The sequence below is a fragment of the Nilaparvata lugens genome, chromosome 2 (genome assembly GCF_014356525.2).
Source record: "Nilaparvata lugens isolate BPH chromosome 2, ASM1435652v1, whole genome shotgun sequence".
Taxonomy (NCBI): Eukaryota; Metazoa; Arthropoda; class Insecta; order Hemiptera; family Delphacidae; genus Nilaparvata; species Nilaparvata lugens.
Genome location: NC_052505.1, coordinates 72,496,242 through 72,513,628, shown reverse-complemented (window position 1 = coordinate 72,513,628; position 17,387 = coordinate 72,496,242). Strand labels below are relative to the sequence as shown.

The window sequence follows — 17,387 nt, the reverse complement described above, 5'->3', positions numbered from 1 at the left end:
ATATAAGAAACTACACTTTCTTAAGATGTTCCAATAAATAGCTTCATTAATTTTTATACAATGTGAAATATTTGGATCAGTGATACAAGAAAAGATTAACAAGGCCTACTATTGATAGAGCGATGTGTGATAAGGATATTATGATAATGCAAGTCTGCAAGTGATTACGGTAACATGGATAGAAATTCAACTTTCCGAAAAAATAGTTGGAAAGTATAGTTCACGTTACCGTATTAAGTTTATATTACTGATACCGGCAAGATAAGATTACCAAACAATGATTGATGCAGATCCAAAAAAAGAAATTCAGTTCTGTAATACGAGCTTTTGATAGGTTAGGTAACGAGTTCTCACCCATTATAACAAATCGATTGTAATTATAAATGAAAAGGATAAAAGTAGATTCAAGAATTAGTTAAATAATCAGGATTTGTCTTGTAGTCTTGATTGAGTTCACTGATAATCTAAAAATTTGAGCACAGTAAAATAATGTGACAGCTTGTATACTCCATTTCTAATTTTAGCAAAAAGCCTATACCAATTTGTAAATTTGAAAACTTATAGAACAAGGAATACGATATAGTATCCAAAACATACGATTGAATGCTAGATAACACATATTTTACAGAAAAGTGTAAGTAATCAATAGGCTAGGCTATGCTGGAAATGGCGACCCAGAAAATCAATCCAGAAGGACGGTCTTTATTTTCAAGATAGCCGGCTCACCTTTGATAACCCGCTCGGTTGTTGATAACTTCTGGTTGTTTGATGACATATTAAAGTTCTCTACAATTTATATTACACAATACACATTGGATTTCCGAAGAAACCCCAATTTTCACACACAACAGTCACAAACGTCGCACTTCCAACTTCAAACACACTGCGCATATTTTTGCGCACGGAAATTGTGACCGGCCACAAATGCGGCCAGCTCACGAAGCAAAAGCGCCACTGTACGCGCGCTCACTTATCTAGCGCTAAATATAAATTACCGTACATCTAGTTTTCACTCAAAACACTACAACATAAGAACACCATCTCCCTACTCTCTTCGAATACTTTCATGGAAAATTTAAATATCCTATTAGAACAAAAACTAACTTAACTTCAAATAAGAGGAGCCAAATTACTCGATATGGACGTTGTAAATGCTAAGTGTTTGAAGCAATATTCAAGTTTAGATGAAATAATTTTAGGCTATTTTAACTTAAATAGTGTCACTTCCTTCTTAAAATTTTTTTTTATCGTAATGAATATAGCTAAATATTTTCAATTTTTAATACCAAATTGTTATGCTGTAGATAGGCAGTACAATCAACACACTCTGGAAAATTTTTGTAATAAAATTATTTTATAGTGAGCTAAGCTACCTACCGGTACTCTTATATTTTGGAAGAGAAAGTAAAAATGTATTATTATAAAAGGGCTATTTTTTTAATAAAAATATAAGAGCGGATAATATGTTTGAAGTTCAGTTATTTATTTGATGAAGCAATCTCATCAGCCTCCTATGCTAGGGAATTTAAGCTGCTTAAAAAAATAAAAATCCAATATTTCTGCTAATTTCTGATAGTAATATTTTATGTACAGGTCTATGTCTATCACTTTATCCATTCCGATTTCTGAAGCCTGTTTCATAAAAATTGAGAAGTCTTGTTGCCAATAATTATCTAGGTATTTAATATCTATAAGACAGTGATTGTTTTGTGATATTTGCTCTTATGACGATGTCCATATGTATTTGTGTTAAATGCTCATAGCAATAGAAAATAGATTGAATTGAATAACAGGGAAAAGTCTACCACACAATAAAAGCTGTGCCAAGGCATGCTTTCTATAAATAGGTCTAGTGAATAGGATTTTTTCATTATGATAAATTTCCATGTAACTCGTCACTATGTCTAACAAAACAATTCAAAACTGTATTTTTATATAATGTATCTATAGTCATAAATCATAGTTCTGTTTCAAAACATTATAGTTAGAATTTTTTACAAATTTAAAATACAGTAAATATATTTTTAGAGTATTCAAGCTCTACAAAACCTGCAAGTGTTTCCTACACTGACTGGTTCATATATAAATTTAATTTCCTCTTAATTCATTATTGTGAATCAATATTTTCTCTCCCATTCAGTGCTTCTTGTAAAAATTAGAATAATTAATAAATAATAATAATAAAATATTTTTAAGTTCATAAACAGGTGTCGAAAGGTGATTTTTATCCATTTTCAAGTACCAATTTTTTTAAAATAACTGGTGTTTGAAGTTATTAGTTCCTTACCTACTCATTTTTATATTGATTATTCTATTTGATTCATTTTTTTTGTAAAAACGAAAAAAATCCAAAATTACAATATATATGTAGGCTGGGCTGATGTAATGATGACTTCTACCCTGAAGTATACACTCACTCAATAGCCTTTTGTTTATTTCATCCTTTTTTGTTTTAAATTTTTAACTCAACTAAGACCATTGAAACACGAATAGGAAGCATTCATGTATAACAAGATATTATCGATATTGATCATTCAGTGAAATATGAAGCCTGCCACTTTGCTTACCACAACATCAATGTGAATGTGAAGAGGATTTACAGCCTCATTTCATCTACTGAATATTGCTCTTGAACAATCAACAAGGCATATCGAATACTTGGGAATACTGTCTATCAAGGATCTTTCTCATCCTGATTTATCGATCAGCTGGAAGGAAGATGTTGAGGCATGGTCTACTGGAGATTTTTTAAGAATTATTTGAGTTTAATAATTTCTAAAAAAAAATTCTAGTAGGCCATGGTTGAGGTAAATAGTATAAAAAGGCATTGAATTAAAAATACTTTGTACATATTTAATGAAGTCTTGTAAAACTGAGTATTATTTGGTTTACTCAGAATTAACAAATACATATCACAACTTTTACACAATATAAAATATAATACACATTCAAATGTTTTACATTACTACATTTGGTATGCAATTAATGACAAATAAATAGTGAGTGATTCAATGAATAGAAATAAATAATAAACCTATGACTAAAATGAGGAAGAGTAAAAATTCTAAGTAGCTATAGGAAAAATTCTTAACTCTTACTCTAGTTAAGTTATTAGGGTGCAATACTTTGCATATTTTACTTTACAAAAAACACTATCAATAAAACTGATAGCAATTTATGTACATCTCATAGCTTGAATAACAATGACAAATTATTATTCAACTTGAAAAGTCTGTATCACATGTTAGCACGGTGAGTGCTATTTGACGACTATAATGATTGATGTTGATGTTAGACTTGTTGTTGCGCTGCAGCTGCAGGCAAAGCCTTCCTTTGACTGCTCCTATTGATGAGGCTGGATCGGAAATGCTCTCCTCTGACCGAAGCTCTCACTGACACTCTGGCTACTGATCTTTGGAAGTTGTTGTTGTCGACACTTTTCGGCCTGCAAAATATATAATTCACATTAATAATAAATACAAAATGGTTTCAGAGAATGACTTACAAAGCACTAGCGTAATTTTTAATATTTATTGTTTGAAAGTATTGAATTCCACATCTATTGTACCTAAGTTACTTGTTTATCGTTTTATAGAGTTATTGTAAAAAGTATTATTATTATTCAACGAAAAAAATTATTCACTTATTAACATTCTTAATAAATTCAATTTCTCATTATTTTCTATGTTCTGTGAAAAGTTATGCGGTGCTTTGAGTTTTTTGAACTTTTCAGAATTTATTACCCGTTCAATCGATGAACTCGTTACAAGTGAAAAGTTCAAATCGGAAATGAAATGAAAAGATGAAATCATTAATTAAGAAATTGAATTATATTATTCATGAAAAATTTGGCAAGTTTCGATAATTTTCCATCTTTTTTGGTTTGCCATAAATGAAGCCAGGTGTGGTCATAATATTATGCACTATTTTATTGTGAGGCATAAAGTTGAATAGTTGAAATTTATATAGCCTACTGTATTGATAATGAAAAGGATTCTGTATTCACAATTGATTATGACTCTATATTACAGTCGAGTATTAATTTTTAAGATGATGAAGCAAATAAAAGAAGTGACTAATTTCAAATAGGTTAATTATAAATGTATTTGGAAAATAATTATTGAACAACAAAAGTTTTATATTTTAGATATGATTGGTACTCACTTGTTGATGCATGGTATATCGAAGAAGGTTTGGTCTCTACCAAAGTCTTCTCCGTCTTGAAGGGTTTGGGGAAGTTCTTGTCCCATGGTCTCAGGCAAGAACAGGGTCAAAAAGCCTCCTACTATTCCCAATACACCAAGCACCATCAAAGGAAATTGAGGGTTGATATTTGCCTGAAATAAAATAATTCTCATTTATTTGATGTAAAGTATTCTCTCTATTTCTCTTAAATCATATGGATAGCCTATGTTGGGATAAAATAATTATAATAGCAACATCATAATTTCTTATAGAATATCGTACCTACTTAAAAAGCCTTCCATCATAAACACTCCAGATTAATCTAAAGCATATAGGTATCTTAAATATTCATAAGCTGTAACAATAAATATACAGTCTTCCGTCTCTATTCTCATGTTTCGTCACCATTTTAAGTTTTGTTATTTGATTTGAATTATTCATTGTGGGGTTTCATTCTTTATTCATGATATAGGCTATAAGTTATTCATAAAATTGATTATTGATGAAATAGTTTTTTCTACAGTGAAATAGTATTTTTATGAGATTAACTTACTTCATGAATAAGATTATTATCATTATATAAATGAATTTTGATATTATTTACATGAAAAAAAATTATAGTTCTGTAATACTTATAATGATGTTTATTAGTAAGGTAGTTTATTATATTTGCTGTTAGTTTATTTCTTGCTAGTTAGAATTATCATGTAAATCAACAATTATTTTTATGAGCATCATAGGCCTGCCAATATGAATTAAGTTAAATAGTTTTCAATGAAAACTGTAGGTTTTATTGAAAATTGGTTTTCAATTATGCAGTAGGCCACATATATCGAAATTTCTTGTGATATCTATGAATTGTAGCCTACACATTTTATTAAAATATTGGATCGTCATGAATTTTTCATGATAATACCTACTATATTTTATGTTGATTAATAGAAATAAAAATTTATTGTGATATCTATGAACTGTCCACATTTTTTTAAAACACTAGACAGCCAAATTATGATATAATATAATAGGCTATTGTATTCATATACATTTCAGTCCGCTACACATGTTTCACATGTAAGATTCATTAAAAATGTTGATCTTTACAGCCTTATTTAATTCGAAAAGAGTTGATAAATTGTTACCAGTACATTCTTAAGGATTGTGAATTGATAGAACACACAAAAAATTAATATTCATTGGAATTTTTGAATTTTACAGATGTAATCTAATTAAAGAGAGTTGATAAATTGTTACCAGTACATTCTTAAGAATTGGGAATTGATCCAACATACAAAAATACAAATGTTCGTAGATCATAGTGCTTCTTCAACACTGTACAGTTCAATATTGGGAGTAAAGATTGAAAGAAGAATTAAGAATTGTCTAACTTTACAAGGGGTCTCTACTTGGAAGGAGTTCAAAGGGAAGAGTGAATCGATAAAAAAACAAATGTTTTTAGAGCATTGTGTGACTCTTCAACTCTGTACATTGAAATATTGAAAATGAAGTTTGAAGGAGAATTGAGAAATGATCTAACACACACACAAAAAATACAAATGTTTGTAGAACATGGTGAGACTCTTCAACTCTGTACATTGCATTACGGTATTGGAAATGAAGTTTGAATAAGACTGAAAGGGGAATTGAGGAATGATGTAACACACACACATAAAAAAATACAAATGTTTGTAGAACATTGTGTGACTCTTCAACTCTGTACATTGCATTATTGGAAATTAATTTTGAAGAAGACTGAAAGGAGAATTGAGAAATGATCTAACACACACAAAAAATGACAAATGTTTGTAGAACATTGTGTTTCTTCTACACTGTACAGTTGCAATAATGAAAATAAAGATTTGATTGAAGAGAATACAGGAAAATAGGTGATTCTACAACACTTTACATTGCAATATTGAGAATAAGGAATTGATTGATTGATTCGGATTCGGTAAGAAACAAGTATAATCTAGAATACTGACAAGATAGATGACGAAGGGCGAGAGGATGCTGGCAACGTAGCCCATGATGTGTATGAGGGCGACGCCCTGCGCGCGCACCACAGTTGGCAGCAACTCTGCAGCGTACTGCAGCCCGATGTTGTACGAAATGTTGATGCTGAAACGACCGATGATCGCAAGTGTCGCTGATGGTAGGCCTGGAACAACGTACAACAGTTATTAGGGCTACCGTACTCTGCCTGCCATCTCACAATCCTTGTTAATAGGGTAGGTTACTACCAAAGATTAAATATTACTTTTCAAAGTTGGCCTATTCTTTTCTATATCGTACTATAAAGAAATTACATTACAGTAGTGACATTTTGAATGGAAATGACAAAAAATGAAGTAAAATCAGAAACATCCAAAAGTATCTCTCTTCCAATGAAAGCTGAAATTAATAAATAACATTTTATTTTAATGAAAAGTGGCATTATTTTAGTGAGTGTTATAAAGTAACTATGAATATAAAGTGACAAAAAAATATTAATGAAAAAAAAAATCTTGTACTCAAGGGACCTAGAAACTTATAGAAAACTCGAAATTGTATAAACTCAAGGGTAGTTCAAAACAATATTATTTTTTCGAAAATCTAAACTAAACGCTGTGAATTATCCAGAAGACTTTTGCTTCTGCAAATATTGACAACAAGGTAAACAGCTAGCTGAAAATTAGAATTTTTAATTTGGATTTTCGTTTAATATTAATTATTTATTCATTAGCATTTGAATGAATGCAATAGCCTATCTCAGTAATTTCCATCTGCAACACTATTTTTAGTTGTATCTATTGTAATAAATGTATTTTTTGGAAGAATCAATTTCAATTGGGTACCGTAATTAATTTTTTCTGGAAAGCAATACTTTCCTTACCTACGGGTAGTTACCGTAGGGCAAGGAAAGTGGAAATAACACGCTATTTTTTTAAGACTAACTTTCATATTATGATGGACCATGCAACTGAAAAATTTATCTAACCCTGTTTCATGTTTGTGGAATTGGATAGAGAAATTGTGTAGATTATGCGCGGTTCAAGTAGAATACTATGCAATCCAGTTTTAAAATGGAATGATGATTACAAAAAGTCAAGAAATTTATATTTTTAATTTATTGTCAGATAAAGTGAAAGCACAAGTGGTTGGTTTCTATTTCAAAATTCTTAAATACGAGTAATTCAAAATCTAAAAGTATTTAGTTAGTTATAGTTTAGTACGATATTCCAATTCTATTTGGTTTTTAACCATGCAATTTGGGTTCAAATGATTTTTCTTCCAAAACATAGTCATCAATATAGGTATTGATTATACCCCTAATAAACACATTTTATAAAATGTAAACACAAAAAGTTTTCAGGCATCCTGAAAATCAATGTTCTCATTTCGGGGCTAGAGGGATCAAAGGGGTGATTAAATTCTAAATTCTTGCTTTGTAATATCTTTGAATACAAAATTTGAAAGAACATTAACCTACTTTTTGGTCCTACTTTTATGAAAATTGGGAGAAAAAACAGTCTACAGATGGAAATTTAAGAGAAATCGCATTTATGTAAATGCTGATCGATAAATAAGTATTATAGTAAAAATGTAAAACCAAAGTTAAATATTTATTATGATTATAGTGTTTTGTACAATAAATGAATAAATCTTCTTCTTTGTTTTGGCTTTACAGCTCGATGTGAGCTTTAGCCTCTCGCACAAGAGCCCTCCACACCTCACGGTCACATGCCTTTCGTCTCCATATGCTCTCATCCCCATCTTTCGGAGATCATCCTCCACTTCATCACTCCATCGGTTGCGTGGTCTCCCCTGTCGTCTTCTGCCTTTCATCCTGGCCTTATAAATTGCTCTTGGCATTCGATGTTCTGCTATTCTCTCAACATGACCAGCTTAAAACAATCTTTGTGATTTAATGAAACGGACCACATCCTCACCCCCAAGAATTTCATTTATTTCATTGTTCGATCTTCTTCTCCACACTCCATTGTCGTTGACACCCCCATAAATTCGCCTGATAATTTTTCTTTCAAACAATAAATAAATACTGTGAACCACTCAGAAGACTTCTGCTACTGCAAATATTGACAACAGGGTTGACAGCTAGATGGTAATTCGCTGAAAGCTACTATCCGAAATTCTTTTTTAGGAAAAATGAAAAGTTTTGGGCTGAGCATGTTGGTTCTTTCTAATAATATACATACGATTTAATGTGTACTGTATCATAAAATGTATAAATAAGAATAATCTGAGAGAAAACTCCGACACCAGACCTGAGCCAGCCAGGTTTCTCGATATTATTAATTATTTATTATTATTATTATTATTATTATTATTATTATTATTATTATTATTATTATTATTATTATTATTATTATTATTATTATTATATGTGAGAAGAAGTGTTACCAAGTGGAACCATAGTGGCGAGAAGACTGAAGACCCCACTGAGCACCATGGTGCCGCAAGCGAGCCAGCGACGTCCCCACCTGTCCAGGGTGAGTGTAAGCAGAGTGTCGGCTGGCAGTTCGGTGGCCGAAGCGATCGTGAACGTCACGAACACGTCCAGGCCCAGGGTGCCAACGTTCCTCACGTGGCCGTCGAACACCAACGAGATTGCCATCCTGAAAGCACACGCCGCCCCTTCACATTCTAATTTCAAAGCATCGATGAATTGTCACAGAAAATATACTTGTCTGTATAATATAGAATAGAGTTGAATATTTTTTCCTTTATTTTCCTAATATTATCTATATATATTATTATATTAATATAATATTATATATCCCTTTATGTATTATCCTAGTACCTTTATTTTTCCTTTATCAGAGTTTTATAAAGTATACATTTTTGAGTTGTTGTAAAGGTGATATTGTGGTAGATATCAATATTAAATGAAAGCAACTGATATTGTAGAAGCCACTAATTTAGAGAAATAATAATATAAGATACTAGTTTTGGTTGTTACACCGCCATATCAATCTCCGCATTAAACAAGTTTACTCTAGTTTTTCTGTAGAGATAATGACGATGTAACAATCGAAACTACTATCTCAAATTGCTATAATGAATTAGTGGGTTTGACAATATCAGTCGTTTTCATTATATGAATTAAACTCATCCTTTATTCAAGGCTGCACTGCAGCACTGCAGCTCTAAATTGACAAGTTTCTGGGAAAAAATGAATTTGAAAGTCCTCCATAGGCAGTAAAATATATAATCATTTATTCAACTTACTTGACCTGATTTATGCTATCTCTATAACTATAACAATGTGATGATTATTACATATATTATTTTTAGTTATACGATCATTATTAAAATATTTCAATCCTCGAAAATTTCAATATAATAGCTAAGCATGTATAAAGTGAATAAATGAATGAATAAATGAATTTATTTCCTCCACAAATTACAAATTACAAAAGTAGAATTTGAATAGTATCTTGGAAATTATACTAATCATGTATCCAGTAGTGTGATCAGATAATATTAAAGTATAATTAACAAGGGAAAAACAATTATCAAATTAAATAATAAATAATGAAAATAGAAATAAACTAGTATGAAAAAGTAAAAATAAAAAGCTGTTAGACTAGTCTAGGTAATAAAGATTGCTAAAAAATTACAGAAACTACTGCCTGTAGCGCATGAGATAAAAACAGAAAAACCAAAAAAAAAAAAAATGAAACAGCCCAGAAAACTAAAAATGAAATGCATAACAGTGAAATAACTATTGTAATTGATATAATACTGTAAATGTCTTAGTGAAATAATGATTTAATTGAATATTAATATTTTTATGTGAATGGTGCCGCTGAACAATGCTCAGCATGCTCGCTCAGCATGTACCATTATCTAACAAAATTTCTAACCATCCATACGTCGTTTACTGTGAATAACAAGCTCCTTGCTCTCTCACAAAAAATACTACAGGATCACACCTTCCTAATTTAATTGGCAATTCATTGTAAATATAAGGTCCTAAGTACATAGAAGAATGCCTAAAAATTTCCCTGTTTACATTTGATGTCCTATACAGTAGCTGGTTAAAGCTTCTCATATTGTAATAAAGATTTTCCGTAGGCTACTACAGTTTCCGCTTTTCAAATAAAACAACTTTGAAACTTTTAAAACTAATCAATTTTGGATAGGCATTATTTTCAAATTTACATACATAGGAAAATAGTTCTCTCTTACATTTCTAAATAGTATTAATCTTATATAATGGTTCTGGGTTATTCTTAACTTATTAATAATAGTTATAAAAGTTCTACCCCACCATACCATAACCATACCGTAATTATTGAGAGTGTATGAGAGCGTAATACAATGTTTTCATGAGCTGCTCATCGCGAATGCTTCTCAGGAAATAAAACTTTCTTATTGCTCTTCTAACATTTACATGCAAATTTTGAATATGAGTTTTCCATGACATTTTCTCATCATAGGTTAAATCCAAGTACTTGAATGACTTGACCTTTTCAACTTCTTCACAGTCACATTTATCTCGATTGTCACAATTTAGTGTATGATATATAATTGGGCCTGTAAAATCGAATGGCTTAAATTCGAAATTGATAAATTTTATCTTTTAGTTTTTCTTCTCATTAAGAGAAGAATAGCTGAAAAATAATCGATTCGAGATAATTATATCAAAAATCTACCATGCAAGTAGAGAGAGAAGTTTGATGATATTATTCCTAAAGGATCTAGGAGACGGAACTTCTGTCGCTTTTTTTGCAGTAAGACAGTTTTTTATTCATGTTCGTATCGCTATTTTGATAAAGAAATAATGAATATATTTGAAACTCATATTAAAAAATCAGTGCTTTCTTTTCTTGCCAAATTTACTGGCCATTATATTAATTACTTTTTGTTGTACGTTAGGTTTATGAAAAAATGATAAACCCAAAATAGGCAAGAGTGAAAGATACTGTATTTTTTGACAATAAATATATAAAAGTAATTCATATTAAGGATGACCGTTCTTTATACATTATGTAAATTCGTTTATATTTAGTGATAAACATGAAATATAGTTAATATATAATCAATATCATGTAAAACGATGAACTCAATAAATGCAATAAATCACTCTTGTAACTTACCAAATGATGATTAGGATGATTGTTATGCGTCTAAGCCTCTTAGTCTTGAAAAGATCCAAAACAGAATAGGCTTTTTGATTTTCTTCCTCTTTCTGAGTTTTCCTGCAGCTTTCCTGTAAAATAGGAAATAAGTTATTGATGATTAATTTCACTGATGACAAAATTCATATTTTATTTTTCCTCTTCTCTTATATTTAGGCCAATGGTTTATAGATCACCTATATTCTATGTCATCTATAATAAAATTGTTTAACATAGGGATGTATTAATTGCTCGAATTGCATTCAGATGGATGAATGATATAAAAGTGGAATAAATTTAAACATATATTTATATCAATGATTTGCGCGACGTATAGGTACTAATATGGGTAGGCCCACTAATGAATTAAAACTATTGATTGAACATTTTAGACAATTTTCAGGAGTTATAACACGAAATATTGTGTTCCCAAATAATACAGATTCGGATTGCCACAATGGAAATGAGAATTTCATGAAGAAAAGTTTACAAATAGGAGAGATAATTAGAAACGTTACACACATTCATTAACATAAGCAAGTTTAGTATAATATATACCGTAACCTATATAATCATATTTTTATATTATTCAAGAAATTTACACTAATAGCAAAGAAACAATTTACTGATAACTTACTGTGAATTCAGTGTAGATTTTTGGGTCAACATGTACTCTATTGATTTTTTCAAATTTTCTCATGATCCTGACTGCTTTGTCAACCTTTCCTTGAGAAACCAACCATCTGTAAAATAAAAAATGACTTGCATGAAAAATTTGAATCCTGCTTGTACATAATACTCTAGTGCCTAGTGATTGTTTTTGGAGTGTTGCTAGATAGAATGAGATTCTGATAATGTAATCTGAGGAAAATAAGAATTGATTTGAATAATTTTATTTGTTTATTCAATTATTGAAGAGTTCAGTATGTGAGAGCACCAAGATGACACCATTATTGCCCTCATAGCTCAAAAATCATACAATGTAGAATGAAATTAAGCTGTTGAAAAACTAACATATATATTTATGATGAATAAATCTTTTAAATATTTTAAAGAATAATTAATTTATAGAAACAATGGGAAATAATCGTGATTAAAATAATAAAATGAAAAGTCTAAGCATTTTATATGGATTCTATCTGATTTCTTGAGATTGTACATTTCTTTAGAGCTGATATATTGCATTGTTTTGAATGCTATTGATAAATTTGTTTTCATTATTACTCATAACTCGTTTACTCAATAAAATTTACAATACATTTAAACACGTAAAGAGTTAATTTATTCTAATTTGTTAGTACCATACCTATTGCAATAAGTTTTGAAGGAGCTCCACAGTAATCCATTTAGTACTACTATCAAAAAATTATTTTGCCACATCACAAAAACAACCCTCTTTATATTTGATACATGATACTCAACTCAACTACATTATTGAGCAAAATGTTTGAATTGTGACAGACCTGGCACTTTCGGGAATGAAAACAGGAGCTAGGAGTGAGATGGCGAGCGGCAGTGAGGTGACAATGGTGAGCATCTTCCAGTCTCCCAGCCAGAGGGCGATCCAGGGCAGCAGCGAGGCGGCTGCTGTGAAGAACAGCGCAATGCTCATGTTCGCAACAAATGTCCTCCATTTCGGTCCAACGTATTCCAAAACTGCAAAAAAATACTCATTAGGGAAATTATTCGAACTGAATATATAGAATAGAATAGAATAGAATAGAACTTTATTTACACTTCACAGCAGAAAATGAACATAATACAAGACCATTCTTCTTTTGTAACTTTTTAACAAAATACACAAATATTCTGTACTGAATATAATATTATATCATTATTTTCCTCTGTAATCTATCTTTCCTGTAGCCTATTGAAGGCAAAATAATAGTTCTTTAGGCTTAGCCGTAGCCGTCAGCCGGGTTGATAGGTTTCCTTCATTATAAACAAATTACCAATATTAAATATTCTCACACCAATTTTTTTTCGCCCTTATTCTTCGTAGCACTTCGTACCTTTTAAACAGCACTGAACGATTATTTTCGAAACAAATCAATACATGAAAATGCGTCAATGTGGCTGGACTAGTCAAACACGAACAAAACAATAATTCAACTAAAAAAGCAATTTAAACTTTGGAAAAACATATTCAATAGGTTCTCTTTCAAATTGAATAAAATTTGCAAACAGAAAAAAAAATATATATATACAGCATATGTATTCTTAATCATATTATATTGGGAAACCATTCATTAACATCTATAAAAATAAAAAGAATTCTAACAACGCATCATTGCAAATAACCAATTATAAACTTAATATTATATCAACTCATTATCATCAGCTTATCTTTTCCAATGAATTATGAAGCGGGGAATATTCATCTTGATGAAGAAAAGGACATTATTCCAAAACAATAATCACTTTGAAAGATAATTACAAGAAAAAATCGAAAAGGAGAAAGAATAACAGAAAGAAAAATTGAATAAAGAGAGAAAAAACTTTATCATTCATGATTTAATTTTAAAAATTGAACTCAGTTATCAACTCTCGCCTGTACCTCCAGGCATCCCTCAAATATCCTACTAGACTTGTCCAACATTTCCCGTTTAGATATTCGATCACTGTCTCCCTCTCTATTATCGCTCTTCCCAGATATTTCCTTCTTATTTCACTCAAAATTGTACAACTACCGATAAAATGATAAATATCTTCAGTTTCTCGACTGTTGCACATCGAACAGATACCGATCCCCTCTTGTCTGTGCGGTGCATGATTGAGTGGCAACAGTCCTCCTCTGGCTTTAAAAATCATCGAGATAACATTCCTTTTGGTCTCATCATTTATATAATTTCTTGTCGTCTCGTCAATTTTTATATCTGTATAAACTCTGTGGAACTGAGATCGCTGCCGTCTCTCTAGCCACTTATCTTTGATTTTCGCTTTTATTTTGACCATTGCCCTCTCCCACGTCACCTCCCACCCGCGCCTGAAATCCACTGCCTGCCAGCTGTCCGCTGTTATCGGCAATTCAATATTCAACTCATTCAAAATCCGTCTCCATTCAGCATACCAGCCGCACTTATCTCTTAAACAGTGTCTCGCTATCAGTGTTCGATATCTTTCACCTGGTAATTCAAATGAATTCAATACATATTTAATATGAGTCTTCAACGTGTAGAGCCACAATATTTCCTTCCCAGTCTCCAAGTATACGATATAATTTGGCGTATTACTAGGTAATCCAAATATTTTTTTAACAAAAAACCTAAGAAATATTTCTAGCTCCTCTCTTTCTGCATATCCCCATACCTGCGCTGCATATGTTACCACTGCTCTACTTATAGATTCAAAAATTCCCCATTTCATTGATATAGGAGCTTCATCATTTGAAATAAGTTTTCGCCACACACTATTTATTCCAAATCTGGCAGCTGTGAGCTTACATCTAAAGTGTTCAGTGAGGGATAATTTTGAAGAAAAGACAACTCCTAGGTATCTATACTCATTAACTGTTTCCACAGCTTCATTTCCATAGTACCATTTCTCTCGTTCTCCTAATCGTCCTCCTCTTCTGAAAACTACAATCTTAGATTTGTCCATATTTACTGTGAGATTCCACCTTACGCAATATTCCTTCAACCTATTTATCATCGACTGCAGCTGCCGAGGATTCTCAGACATTAATACTACGTCATCTGCATATAACAACGCATTGATTAGCTTCTCACCAACATACAGCCCTCCACCAATAAAGTCACTCAAGTCGTTCAAAAAAAGTGTAAATAGCAACGGGGACAATAAGCACCCCTGCTTTAATCCACTCCTGATTTCAAAATATTCAGTTAAGTGACCCTGTACCCCATGCCATACAGTTGACTTCGTATTTCGATATAGATTCCTCAGAATCGCAATGAATTTAGTCGACACTCCCAGTTCACTGAGTTTGAAAAATAACGCTTCTCTGTCAACACTATCATACGCACCCTTGAAATCCACAAAGAAACAATAGAGTTTCCTTTTGGGTCTACTCAACGTTTTCATCACTATATTAAATAAAACAAAAATATTATCCATAGCCGAATAACCTCTTCGGAAGCCACACTGATTCTCTTTGATAATCTTTTTTCTTTCTTCCCAAGACTGTAACCTTCGCAACAATATTGAAGAGAACAATTTAGCGATAGCATTTATAAAAGATATGGCTCTATAATTATTAACGTCATTCACATCACCTTTTTTATGCAATGGGAATATAATTGAACGTGAAAACCCTTTTGGTATTTGTCCGCCTCTGATAATAGCATTGAAAAACATGAGAATTATCTCTTTGTAATTTTTTGACGCATTCTTGTAAAACTCGGCCGGAATTCTGTTATCACCTGGAGCCTTATTATTACGCATGGCCTTGAGGGCATTTTCCAATTCATTCATTTCTATATCACTGTCAAGAATTTGATCTTCTACATTGGCCGCCGCATAAAAGGTGACCACCTCGCCAACCGAACCAAAAACTCGTCTAAAGTGTAAAATCCACTCCTCCGCAGTCACGTTCCCTGAAATCTTGAATTCTCCACTTTTAAATTTCTTTATCAGCGCCCACAAATCACTGGAATCCTTGACTCTCTTAAATTGCTCCTTTATATCACTATAATACGCTTGCTTTTTACTCTTACATAGCCGTTTATATTCCTTAGCTACCTTCATATAATTTTCTCTGACTTGCTGTGTATTTGATGCTCTGAACACTTTCAACAGGCTGAAAACTCGTTCTCTCATAGCTTCACACTCTTTATCGAACCACCTCTCTCTCCCTCCTTCTCTCTTTCCATTAGATTGGTGCTTGTAATTTGCAGCTCTATATACAATACTATTTAACAATTCATAAGTCTCCTCACAGTGCTCAGGTATATTATTTATTTCTCTACAAACATTAGACAGCTTGGATACATACTCATTCTTCTTCGCTTCTTTCCACTTCAACTTTGGTAAGAGTGGTAAAGTTGTGTTCTCTCTTCCTTGAGTATCTATTGTCATAATCGTAACTTCAATTGGGAAATGATCAGAAAGGACTTCTGGCACAATACAAAATTTTCTAACTTCCTGCGCTAAATCAATAGATATGCAACATAAATCAATTACTGAGGCCCCTCTGCCTCCCATGAAAGTAAAATCTCCTCTCTCATCCCCACTCATCCTCCCATTCAGAATGACCAAATTGAAAACCTCACAGAACTCTAATACTTTCTTCCCTCTCGAATTGATCACAACATCCTTCGACTCGCGCTTATCACTCAATGCATATCCCAATTCTACTACATCCGTTAATTCCGATAAGTCCTGCCCCTTACCCGAGGCGGCTGCTGTGAAGAACAGCGCAATGCTCATGTTCGCAACAAATGTCCTCCATTTCGGTCCAACGTATTCCAAAACTGCAAAAAAATACTCATTAGGGAAATTATTCGAACTGAATAGAATACTTAATTGCAAACAATAACAGACAGAAACAATCAATAAATAAAGGCAAAAAACAATCTACAAATAGCTACATTTTAGATCTTTCTTTATGAAATATTTTCCTTTGTACATGGTAATCTTTGATTTTTCCATATAGAGCATTCTTCACTTATGATTTACCTATGAATTCTTTACCTATTCCACTTCTGTACCTATGAATCATTCGTCACTCAAGATTAAGTAATGACTTGCGTTTCATTAGTAATTATTGTTATGTTCGTCCATCTTCTTTTTACATTTAGTTGAAAGTCAATTGCAGCTAACATGAAAGGTAATTAATAACACTCACTGACTCACAGGAGCGAGGCGGCTGCTGTGAAGAACAACGCAATGCTCATGTTCGCAACAAATGTCCTCCATTTCGGTCCAACGTATTCCAAAACTGCAAAAAAATACTCATTAGGGAAATTATTCGAACTGAATAGAATATTTAATTGCAAACAATAACAGACAGAAACAATCAATAAATAAAGGCCAAAAAATCTACAAATAGCTACATTTTAGATCTTTCTTTATGAAATATTTTCCTTTGTAGGCCTACATGGTAATCTTTGATTTTTCCATATA

General features: G+C 31.7%; 2 protein-coding genes across 2 annotated transcripts in view; both read right to left on the bottom strand.

The window, feature by feature from the left end:
• The window catches only part of LOC111062800 (serine/threonine-protein phosphatase 2B catalytic subunit 3), a gene marked incomplete in the record, with an annotated part of 176,147 nt that extends 175,243 nt beyond the window's left edge, over nt 1-904 (bottom strand). The window contains 1 exon segment of the mRNA XM_039421673.1: nt 727-904. Within this exon segment, the coding sequence (XP_039277607.1) occupies nt 727-775 (49 nt within the window).
• A 1,935-nt stretch (nt 905-2,839) lies between these two features.
• Nucleotides 2,840-17,387, bottom strand: part of LOC111062864 (organic cation transporter protein) — a 43,210-nt gene continuing 28,662 nt past the window's right edge. The window contains exons 4-10 of the mRNA XM_022350559.2: nt 12,770-12,962; nt 11,944-12,049; nt 11,286-11,398; nt 8,584-8,798; nt 6,165-6,340; nt 4,165-4,337; nt 2,840-3,445 (exon numbers count right to left, since the gene is read on the bottom strand). Coding sequence (XP_022206251.2) covers nt 3,292-3,445; nt 4,165-4,337; nt 6,165-6,340; nt 8,584-8,798; nt 11,286-11,398; nt 11,944-12,049; nt 12,770-12,962 — 1,130 coding nt within the window. The 3' untranslated portion in view covers nt 2,840-3,291. The remainder of the gene's footprint in view (nt 3,446-4,164; nt 4,338-6,164; nt 6,341-8,583; nt 8,799-11,285; nt 11,399-11,943; nt 12,050-12,769; nt 12,963-17,387) is intronic.